Raw genomic sequence first — 12,528 nt, 5'->3', positions numbered from 1 at the left:
AGAAGAGTAACAATAAACAAAGCCCTCCTAATGCCCCAGCTATATAAGTCACACAGCATATGAAGGACTCGATTCAGGAATAGGCATATTTCCCAAATAAGACACTCTGCTTTAAAAAGAAATAGATTGCACAGCTCACAGTGGGGAGTCAGGTCAGTCCTGTGGTGACACGGGCTGATGAGGTGCAGCATCAGTGGAATGGAATCAAGATCTCGAGTGCCTGCAGCGTTGTGGAAGAGTAGCTGAACCAGCGATATCATCGACGACGATCATCTGGAGGGTCCAGCCAATTGGGAACATCAACAGGGTCTTGGTCAAGAAAAAGGAAAAACTCTGGTAATTGATCCGGATCGGAGAGGACAAATTTAAGATCTCCTCAGGTGACCTTTATACTGAATGGGTGGACTCAAGTATAGGTGGCTCCTGCTCGATGAATGAGGGTCGGACCAACCATTGCACGTACAAAGTGTTCCTGGATAGGCCCGGGAAGAGGTGGATAAATGAACTATCAAAGTCCAACGGACTTAAGCGCCAGGCTTTACGCATAATTTCCTCTTTCAAGGTGTAGTAATGTACTCAGCAGAGAATATCTCTTGGGTGGTTGGAACGAGCTCCTCCAGTACCCCCCCCCCCCCCCCCCCCCACTCTGTGAACTCTGTCCAGCTCAATGGGTGAAGCAGTGTCTCTGTCTCTTCAGATCTGAACCTGAAGTCACCTCTGGGACACCCTGTATCCACATGTGGTTTTTGCAGCTCCTGTTTTCACTATCCTCTGGTGCTGGAGCTGGTGTTGTCGAATGCGAGTGAGATTTGTAGTTGACACTGTTTCTAAAGCCCAGATTCGGACAGCATGATCCTCCTGGGTAAGGGTCAAGGCCACGATAGCAGTGCTTGAGGCTGAGACTTGCTGTTTCAAAGTATCTAGTTCTTTGTGGAGTCAGATTCCATTTTAAATGCCCAGGATTCGAAGTCCACCCGAAAGGCAGAGAGAAGGGTTGCAGTCTCTGAGCTGGCCGACCCCCCTGAGGCTGAGGGTGTAGTTGAAAGGAAGTCAAACTGAGTGTCCGCAAGCGGAGGCTGAGTATCAGCATCCGGGGCCTGTGGGGGTGGTCGTAGAGGCAAGGGAGGACGGCCGGGGTTTGGCCGGAGTCCGTCCCAGCACCATCTTGTCTTTGGCAGAGCAGGCTTCTGAAGCGGCTGTACAAAGCAAATAGCGCTACGGCTCAGCAGAGTCAGAATGATTAGAGCCATATGTCAACATGAACAGCATGGGTGTAGAGTAGCTGGAGAAAGCCCATATGAAAGCCCGAATTCAGCCTTCCATCATTGGCCACACACCCCCGTATTTTTTTTTTAAATTCTTTAGCTGCTTCCTGGTTTCTGGCCTAGGCCAAATGATGTCAAACATCCCAGGGGGGAACATTTCTCCTTTCCTCTGGAGGGAGTTGCATAAGCACATTATGCATAATTAGGTTCAAAGTTCTAGCTAATATGGCACACAATTCCAAAAACGTATTAAAAAAAAAAAACACTTGGTGAAAAGCCTTGTGCCACATTTTGTGACACAGAATCATCATGGTTGGGTAATGCCTTGAAACTGGAACAAAAAAAATAAAAAAATGTCATTCAACAATCACTACTTTTAGCTGTACAAACAGTTCTCTATCTGGACCCAAACTGTTCTGTGTTGCAAAATTCTTACCTTACATAAAGGTCTGCATGATACTTCTTCCCATTTAAAATGCCAAGTAGAGTAGGATTTTCATTGTTTCTGAAGTTCAGTGTAGAATCATATACGGCAGAGGCTGTTTAAAAATACCATAGTTTTTCAGTGTTACAAACAACATTCACATTCATTAAAGTATAACTAACTTTGGATAGATGGGTTAAAATATCTGTCAGGTGCTCTCTGTGCCCCTGTTTGGGAGATTCGCCCTCTCTATTTCTCTTTTTTATAGTTATCACAAGTGAAAATAAAAGAAAATCACAAAATTTGAGTCGTCCCCAGAACAATAATAGGGAGAAATATTCCAATCGGGACACCGACTCTGGTGACCTAGGGGCCCCTATGGATTCCCCTAATTTGCAGTGATTTCCTATCACTTCCTGTTTTGGCTATGGGATCTCCCCAATGGGACACAGATGGCAAAAACTGACAGGGGTTATAACCCTTCCTTACCCTATCCAAAATGGAAAAAAAGCCTTGCCTATACTTCTACATTAAGGATAGTGCAAATATGCTGTGCTTTAACCCAGAGAAACATGTTTTCAGCAGTAAAGTATGTGTAATTTTGTATGGGTTATTGGTCTTTACATTATAATACGTACATCTTATTGCTGCTAATAACTTAAATTCTCCACACAGCTGCAGTACAATACATAGCTCATTAACTGCTTGCCCACTGCCCTATAGTAGAATTACTGTTACAGGGTGGCAGGGCTGCACAAAATCACACACACACACACACACACACACATATATATATATATATATACACATACACACACATATACACACACATGATTTGCATTTCCGGGAAGGGGGCGCGTGCGTCAACCTACCTGTGCCGCCATTGGTGGCTATGGATGTCAATCACCGGGTCCCGGGCGGAGATTCCTCGCTGGCACCTGGCGATCGCCGAGTAACACTGACAGAGGAAAGAGCTGTGTGTAAACAACACAGGTCTCTCTCCTGCGAGCAAGAACATGCTGCTGTGTATTTCTCTACACAGCTGAGAAATACACAGCAGCATGTTTCCCTAGTAAAACACACAGCACACACAGTAAAACAGCACACAGTTAACCCTTTGATCGCCCCAGATGTTAACCCCTTCCTGATCACTGTATTAGTGTCATTGTGATATCAGTAGCAGTTAGTTCCCAACCAGTGTCAGAATGCCCGCCACAGTCCTGCTATAAGTCGCTGATCCCCTCCATTACTAGTATATAAAAAAAAAAATTCCACTATATATACAGCCATTTGTAGACGCTATAACTTTCACATAAATAAATTAACTAACATGTATTGGGATTTTTTTTTAGCAAAGAGGTAGCAGAATACATCTTGACCTAAATTTATAACGAAATTAGATTTTTTACACTTTTTACTGGATATGTTTAATAACAAAAAGTCAAAAATATTGCCTTTTTTTTCAAAATTGTTGGTCTTTTTTTGTTTATAGCGCAAAAAATAAAAAAACATTTTAAATGTAATTTATGTAGTGTTGCATGATCGTGCAATTGTCAGTTAAAGTAACGCAGCACCATATCGCAAAAAAAGGCTTGGTCAGGAAGGGGGGGGGGGGTAAATCCTCTGGAGGGCAAGTGGTTAAACACCCTCAATTTATTTATAACTAACAGCCCTGTAAAACCTGATCATGTACTTTCCTTTTGAGATTGTCTGACATACTATTTAGATGTTGCTTATATTACTAAGGGTGGGGATTCCTTGCCTTGGCAGGTTAGGTGTAATTTGGGGTAAACAAACATTAAGAAATACATTTTGTAAAGATAGGCAGTAGGTTTAAATATACATCATGTAAACAATGCTAAGAAATTGTGCTTATCAGAGCCTTAATAATGAAGCTGCATACAACCATTACCAGGGCACTGTAATATACAAATAGCAGTCAGCTTCTGAGGTCACTGCCAGCAACTCCTACCTCCTTTGCCTTGACTGGTATGGATGGCCTCACTAAACAAGAACAAGGCCCTAGAGAGGCAGCCAAGTTAGCGACAACAGAAACGAATCCCTATTTGCATTATCAGAGCACCTAGTAATCAGGACACCCTATAAAGAATAAGAAAGTGACAGTACCTGGGGATCTGCATTACTAAGTAAGTGGCAAGTTCATATAATTTTTTTTTTAATATTATCATTTAAATGATAAACAGATATTGTAAATTCTATTGGTTATCCATTATTCCAGAAAGGGCAACTGACAGAATGCTAGCTAAACATTTGTGCCCAGGACAATAATGATATACTATAGATAAAGAGCTGTAAAACCCAAATAAAACATTGAACAAGAAAATACCGTAAGTACAACCCGGATAAAACATATTGATCAAAAAAATAAGTACAACCTGAATAAAACAATTTGAATTAGAAGGAGGATGCTTGTTCATACCAATGTTTAGTCATTTATTTTTTTTATTCTTGCAAGTACCTAAATTGCTATCGCAGTCTCTTAATGTCCCCAACTGTACGATTTTGGATGGAGGAACAGGGACTGTGATTACAGCTGCAAGCGGTTGCTTGCTCCAAGGCCCTATTTGCAGCACTGTTTAGTGTTTTTTTATCCTAGCATTATTGCTTTACTATCCTACAATTTACAAGCATGCAGCAGTTAGCAGACAGGAATTTCTGATAATGGCACAGTTTTTGCGACATTTTCTTTACTTACAGTAGAATTTTAGAAACATTAGCTGCTTACTTCCTTACAAAAAATGCTTATTGCAAGCACACAATTTGGAGTGTTTTTCTTAAAGCAGAACTTCACCCTAAAGATGAAAGTTTTACTTTATGTCCTCCTCCCCCCTGCTCTACATTTGGCACAATATAGTTTTGATAGGTACCCGCTCCCACTTCTGCTCAGATTGCCTAGGCCTTAGGCTTTGGCCCCCACCTTTTCCCCCAAATCTTCAGGGATACGCAGCTTGCTCATGTGCAGTGGGAAGTCGGCAGTTAAGCCATAATGAGTCACAGATGGCATCCCTTAGTAAACATGGTATCGCTGGGGGCCTGAGGACTTGTGAAGAACCAGCCAGCGTGTGAGAACGGCGCTGGATCCCTGTACTGTAAGTGTCCTTTTATTAAAAGTCAGTAGCTACAGCATTTGCAGCTGCTGACTTTTAATATTTTTCTTTCTAGGGTGAAGATCCTCTATAAGAAAAAAAGAACCCAAACACAATGTAATTCTTTCAAGCCACTGGGATCACGGTCTTGAAGCAAACTTCAGCCTGCATTTTTCTGGTGAATACATGTGAACTAGGGTTTTATACAAATAAACATGGGTAGAAATCAACTCGCATTGAATTTTATATGCATTTCTGCTCTATCATTCAGTAGCTCACAGCTGATCAATGCTTGCAACTGTGGGCTGTGGGGCATCTCTCATTTAACTAGAGTTGGATTCTCTTGGTGTCTAAAATTGTGTGTCTTGTTTTATCTTTAAATACAAATTCTTACTCACAATAATGGACAGAACATCACTAAACCACTAAATAAATACTATGACTAGGTCAGAAGTGACGAAACGTGTCAGTGTGAGATTGTGCGGCGACCATATGTGACATCAGAGCCGGAAACCAGAAGTGATCCAGGAGCGTAGTCTGAGAGATCTGACGGTGGTGAGATTACACATGTCCACATCTGATGTCCACCCAGTATTATGATGACAAGTATTTTTAATTTATTTATTTTGTGAGTGGCTTTTCAATTGTATTCAATAAGTCTTTGAACATTGGTTACTGTATCATTGGAGAATGTTTTTTAAGTGGAAGCTCAACAAGCAATACATGCCAACCATGAGTGAGAGGCATGTGGGTCTGTTGAGTGTATATCCAGGTGGGAGTGTTGTCTCATGAGCATTTGGTGATATTGGTTTTGGGATGTAAAGTGACAAGAAGATTGAAGCACTTAATGTGATGTTCACAGGATTTGATGGACTTATGTTAAGGACTTTTTAAAGTTTTTTTTAATGAGTATATATTGTTGATTCAGAGTTCACAGCGCCACTGTGGAGGTTGTTTCTTCACATTAGTAGCCATGACATTATGACCACTGGCAGGTGAAGTGAATAACAATGATTAATTTATTACAATGGCACCTAAAAGTAGGATATATTAGGCAGAAAATGAATATGTTGTCCTTGAAGGTGATGAGTTGAAAGGAGAAAAGACGGCCAAGCATAGGAATTTCAGTGATTCTCACATGGGCCAAATTGTAATGTCTAGACAATTGGGTCAGAGCCACCCCAAAACTGCAGCTCTTGGAGGTGGGGGGCAGGGCCTGTGCATGGCGGCGTCGGAGAGCACGATGTAGGTGCTCTCCGATACCTCTGATTCCGGCTTCCCCTATCCTCTATGCCCTAGCTGAGTGACCACCCCCCGGGACCCACCTGTGTAAGAGGTGGCCGGGGATCTGGTGGTGAGGTGGTGGCCCTGTGGAGCGAGGGTGGACCCGGCTGGCGTTTCTCCTCGGTGTGTGGAAGAGGTGCCGGGTTTCTGGGGAGATGGAGAGACGAGGCGGAACCATGTGGGTAGCCGTAAGGGAGCACTGGGAGGAGGAGAAGCCGGCGTCCGGAAGACGGGCAGAGGCGCGGTCTGTTCCCCGGCTTCTCCCTGGTCCGTGCTCTGGATACCCCGAACGATCGATGAGTCGATGCCCTGCCTGAAGCTCTAGTGGAAAGGACTGAGATACCCGGAGGAACCCCCCCTGAGAAAGTGACAACGGTCCGGAGAATTGGATGACAGCAGCCTGGAGAGCCTGATAGGAAAACAAGTGAGAGAAGGGTGAGGGTGGCTCTGAATAACTGTATAATGCTGGGCTTGACATTAAGGAGCAGCGTGTGAAATAGAGAAGGGGGGTTCCTAGGGGGGCTTCTAGGAGGATTAAAGGCATTGAAGATTAAAAAGATTAAATTAAAGGACCCTAGAAATGCAAATGAAAGTTCAAGTGGACAATTAAGAAGTGGGTTAAATCCGGGGTTCCCAGTTGATCATTTGAGTTCCTTAATGGTGTTTAGAGAAGAGATCAGAAGATATGAAGAATAAAAGTGTAAAAGTAAGTGGGTCCAAGGGAGCCCAGACCGGTTCAATTAAAAAGTATACGTCTCAGGGAAATGCGACCCCAAAAAGACCCCTGGGAACAAGTGAAAAGAGTGAATGGGAAACTAGCTTGGAAAAAAGTCCTAGACTATCCCTAGGAATCAACAATAGCAGTCAACATATGTTAGGAAATATGGAAGAGAGAGAACTGGAAAGGGAATTACAAGTGCTGAATAAGAAAGAGATGGGAGAAATGTTTAAAAGCTTGGAAAAATCAATAAAGCATGAAAAAGCAACGATAAGGAAGGATCTTGGGCAATTATGCAGAGTGGAAGAAATTGAGGGAAAACTTAAAAATCATGCCCAAGATATCTCAGATCTTAAGAAACGGACACTGGAAATGAAAAAAGATAAAACAAAATTGCTTTACAAAATAGAGGCTCGAGAAAATAGGGATAGAAGGAACAATCTCAGGTTACGAGGAGTCCCAGAGAGCTCACAAGGGGAGGACCTGAAAGGGTTAATGAGTAAAATCCTAAACTCCATAATGGACAGACCTATGTCAGAAATGTTTAAATTGGACGGTGTATTCAGAATAGGAAAAGTCCAACAAAGAAATGGCAGAGAGAGATCGAGAGATATAATTATTCAATTCCATAGGCTGAGCGATAAAGAAGAGATATGGAAGAAAATAAAGGGAAGAACAAGCATTAAGTATGAAGAAATAAATGTTCAGATTTTTGCGGATTTAGCACCAGAGACATTATGGAGAAAGAGAACTTTAAAACCCCTCGTAGAACAGATGAGAGCTCTATAGATGGTGAGCTCAGGCGAGTTTATTTGGATGGAAAAATGGACTCACGGCCATTCTGAGATTTCCTGAGGACTTAAGGGACTTTTGTGATAGACTTGACTTACAAAGAATAAAGCTTCCAGGGTGGGATGAGGAAGAAGGAGACATAGGGGTTATGGGGAAAGAGGATTGGCAGTTGGTGGGAGGGGAAGAGTAGAGGGGGAGTAGAGGAGAGAGGTAAGGTTTTTTCCAATTAATTTTTTTCTTCTTTCTTTCTCTTCTTCTTTTTCCCATCTCCCTCTCTCCTTTTTTTCTTCTTCTTCCTCTGTCGCTCTCTCTCTATGGTTTCTTTTTTCAAATACTGTTTTTGCTTTCAGGTGCCTTCGACAAGTTATTGAACTGGATGCATAGAGGGAGGGGGTGGCTGGGCAAAGGGGAGCCATATGTGGACAGAGTTCAACCCAAAGGTTCTAAATCAAAGGTGGGTTTTGGCCCACAAATGATTAGTAGGCACATTTTAAGCCTAAAAAGGGGAAGAGGGGGGTGGGGGTGGAGGAGTGGGATGGGAGGGAGGAGAAGAGGGGTGAGAGGGTGGTAATGGGGTCAACACTCTGTGGGTGGAGAGAAGTCATGAGAGAGGTGCGAGAGGGGAGAGAGGGTTGGAGGAGAAGAGAATTATGGAAGAAGTACAGGAGACACATTTAGAGATTGAGTCAAATGTCAGGCTAAATACTAGGCATTATCCGCTATGGTACTATGCAGACACACCAATTAAAAGAGCAAAAGGGGTAGCTATAGGGTTCGCAAAAAATATAAGGTTTGAGATGGAGAATAGAGTAGCGGATCCTGAGGGAAGATTTCTGTTTCTGAAGGGTAAATTGCAAGAAATTGAGTGTACAATAGCTAATATATACTGTCCAAATAAGAAGCCGGAGATATTTCTGAAGGGAGTACTGAAAAAATTGATGGATTTTAAAAAAGGTCGTCTGATAGTGGCTGGAGATTTTAATGTATGTATGGACCTGCAGATGGATACAACCTCTTCTGTCCTGAGGGAAGAAAGCAGGTCTCTGAGATCATTAAAGAAGTTGATACAAGAGTGCCAATTGGTGGATATATGGAGAATTGGGCACATGAAAGACAGAGACTATACCTTCTTCTCACATGAACGAGATATATTCTAGATTGGATTATATTTTAATAGAACATCGATTTATAGAGTCTGTGGTGGAAGTAAAAATTGAAGTAATTTCCTTATCAGATCATGCCCCTGTCATAATGAAAACAAGATGGGGAAGAGAGGCGAAGGGAGGGTTAATATGGAGGATGAATGAGGCACTTCTTCTGGATCATGAAATTCAGCGAAGGATCGAGGTGGAAATCAAACGATTTTTTGAGGAGAATGATACAGGAGAAGTGTCGGTGGCTACAGTGTGGGAGGCCCATAAGGCTTACATTAGAGGATTACTTATTGCAATGGGAGCAAAAAAGAAAAAAGAAAGAAGGGAAAAAATGAGTGGACTCTTAAAGGAAATATTTGATCTTGAACAGGTACATAAAAGTAAAATATCTAAAGAGATAGAGCAGAAGATAAAAAAGAAAGAAGAGCTTGAGACCTTGATGGAGGAGGAAAAAAGAAGAGTCTTTAATAAAGTAATAAGTGAAAGATATAGATGGGGCGATAGGCCGGGAAAGTATTTAATGAGAGCCCTAAGGAAGAAGAAAAATAGGAATTACATAGAAAAAATAAGAAATCCCAAAGGTGACTTGGTTCACTCAATGAAAGAAATTGCGGCAATATTTAAGGATTATTATAATAAATTGTATAACATTGCCCCACAAGATATTATAAATAACGTCAAACTAGTAAATCGTGATAAAAGAAGGACATACTTAAAAAACGCAGGCTTGCCAAAATTGAGTAAAGAACAATTAGAATCCCTAGATTCAGAGATCACACAAGAAGAAATAGAAACAGTATTGAGAAGTACCATGGTGCGGAAAAGTCCGGGGCCAGACGGGTATACTGTGAGATACTACAAAAAATACAAAGAAGTATTAATACCCAAACTGAAGACATATGTGAACGGTCTGGGGGGGTGAGATGGAAATGAGGCGAGAATCCCTACAGGCTAATGTAGTTTTAATCCATAAGGATAAGGATGCCACCCTGTGTGCAAGTTACAGACCAATTTCACTGTTGAATGTAGATACTAAATTGTACGCAAAGGTACTGGCAAATAGGTTGAAGGATTTGATGCCTGATTGGATACATGGGGATCAGGTGGGGTTTGTTCCAGGGAGAGAAGGCAGAGGCAACGGGGTGAAATCACTGTTGCTCATACAGAAAAGTAGAAAAGGGAAAACCCCGGGGTTGTTGTCAGTTGATGCCAAAAAAGCATTCAACAGAGTGAGTTGGGGATTCATGATGAACACCTTAGAAGCGCTTGGGGTGGGAGTTAAAATGAGAGAGTGGATTGGAAAGCTATATAGAGAACCATCAGCAGCTATTATGGTTAATGGAGAACGGTCGGAGTTCTTTGGGATGTCAAATGGAACAAGACAGGGATGTCCATTGTCACCATTGTTGTATGTTTTGTCTCTGGAGCCTTTGTTGTCTACAATAAGGGAGAGCATAGACATAAAGGGAATATGGATAGGAGATAGAGAACACAAGGTAGCGGCCTATGCGGATGATTTAATGTTCTATGTGGGAAATCCTAGGATAACACTCCCAAATTTAATGAGGTAATTGAAGGAATATGGGGAGTTATCAAACTTAAACATCAACCTGACAAAAACTGAGATCTTAAATATAAATCTTACAAACAAGGAAAAAGAAAAGATACAGGAAGAATTTCCGTTCGTATGGAGAGAAAGAGAATTAAAATATCTAGGGGTAAAACTTTCAGTCTCGTATAAGAATTTGTATAAATTAAATTATATTTCACTCTTAAATGAGATTAAAGAACAATTGAGAAGATTGGGGGGAGGAAACCCATCTTGGATAGGTCGCATAAATCTGATAATTGTGCCCAAAGTATTATATAAATTTCAAATGGTTCCAATCAAATTGCCAGAGGTATACTTTAAAGAACTTAAAAAAATGGTAACAAGATATATGGAGTAATAAAAAACCTAGAATCTGTTATGAAACATTGAGTAGAAATAAAGAGAGGGGAGGTTTGGGAGTACCAGATTTTAAGAGGTATTATAAATCAGTGATAATGGCGAGAATTTTCGATTGGACGCATAATCCAGAGAAAAGCTGGGTCAAAATAGAAAACACACCGAGTGGAACGAATTTAAGTAGGATTATATGGGTGCCCACACGATAGGGGTTTGGATAATAACACAAGTTTGTACACTTTAAATGTTTTGAGAGTTTGGGATATAATGCATAGACAGAAGGGGTGGGTTTTTAATTTACTATTAATGCCATTAAGGAACACAGAGTTTTTTGCTCCAGGTAGGGAGGGTATCACAGGAAAATGGATTATAAAAGAGGATGCACAATTGGGAGATATAATGGTGGGGGAGGAATTGGGATCATTAAATGAGTTGGAAAATAAAAAAAAGGGATATTTTCAATAGGATAGATGAATGGCGATATCACCAATTGAAGCACTTCGTTGGAGGACTCCCAAGACCTTTGAGAACTAGAAAGGATTGGAATCCATTTGAAAGATTGTTAGATGAAAGGGGTGATGGGAAACATGGAATTCTCACTGATATAGATATTAGCACTAAACTGATGTATATAGAGAAATGGGAAAGATTTGGGGATGGAAATAGACGAGGGGATGCAGAAAAAAAAATATAGATTAATTCATAAAAATATTAGTATGCGAGAGGTTGAAGTAAATTATAAGTGTTTGATAAGATGGCACATCACACCGAAAGTTGAAAATAGGATGAATGGGGAGATTTCACCGTTGTGTTGGAGAGGGTGTGGAGAGATAGGCACGTGGTATCATATATGGTGGGGGTGTTCAAAAATACAAATATTCTGGAAGAAAATAGTTCACGTAGTGGGGAAGATTACTGAAGTTAATATTAGATTGGACCCAGGGGTTTGTCTTTTCCATAATAGAGAGGTACCAGTGAAAACATATAAGAATTCGGGTATATGGTATTTATTAAGTGCCGCAAAGAGTCTGATACCCAGGTATTGGCGAAAAAGGGAAGTACCAACGGAAGAGGATTGGGTAGTTAGAGTGAATCAGATTTGCGAGATGGAGAAACTTTATTATATGCACATAGATAAGATGGGGATATTTCATGCAAAATGGGAAAAATGGGAGGATTTTAAAGGAAAGGTGAAATATATGAAGATATAAAACTCTACTAGATATATTATGATTGCTCTCTATAGTGGGGCAGGGAGAAAACGCAGAGTAGTTGGATGGGGGGTGGGTAGATGGGGAGGGGGAGGGTTATGGAGTTATTTTAGGGAGATAATTATTTGTAAAATTGTATTGTTTTGTTTGTTTTCTTTTTTCCTTTGAGTGGGGAAAAGGATAGTAATATGAATTTTGTCGAAAATTAATAAATATTTATAAAAAAAACAAAAAAAAACAAACTGCAGCTATTGTGGGTTGCTCCTAGTCTGCAGTAGTCAGGGCTGACCAAAAGTGGTCCAAGGAAAGAAAACTGGCAAACCAGCAACAGGGTCATGGGCATGTGGGGAGGGTAGGCTGGCCCATGCTGTCCGATCCAACAGAAGAGCTACTGTAGCTCTAATTGCTGAAAAAGTTAATACCGGTTCTGATAGAAAGGTGTTGGAAAACACAGTGCATAGCAATTTGACATGTATGAGATTGCATAGCTGCAGACTGGTCAGGTTGCCCATGCTGACCAGTGTCCACAATTTAAAGCACCTACAATGGGCACGTACACATCAGAACTGAACCACGGAGCAATGGAAGAAGGTGGTCTGTTCCAATGAATTTAGGATGGGTTTGA

The 12,528-nt window shown here is 41.2% G+C and overlaps 1 protein-coding gene across 2 annotated transcripts in view; it reads right to left on the bottom strand.

The window, feature by feature from the left end:
• Positions 1-12,528, bottom strand: part of AGPAT4 (1-acylglycerol-3-phosphate O-acyltransferase 4) — a 128,876-nt gene that overhangs the window by 27,268 nt on the left and 89,080 nt on the right. For both annotated transcript variants that reach the window (XM_089668606.1, XM_089668607.1), the window contains one exon: positions 1,702-1,804. In XM_089668606.1, the coding sequence (XP_089524732.1) occupies positions 1,702-1,804 (103 nt within the window). The remainder of the gene's footprint in view (positions 1-1,701; positions 1,805-12,528) is intronic.

Source organism: Staurois parvus, unplaced genomic scaffold, assembly GCF_062004578.1.
Source record: "Staurois parvus isolate SC_StPar_1 unplaced genomic scaffold, SC_StPar_1.0 ptg000059l, whole genome shotgun sequence".
Lineage (NCBI taxonomy): Eukaryota > Metazoa > Chordata > Amphibia > Anura > Ranidae > Staurois > Staurois parvus.
Note: the sequence above shows the minus strand (reverse complement) of the source record. Positions and strands in the feature narration are given on the sequence as shown.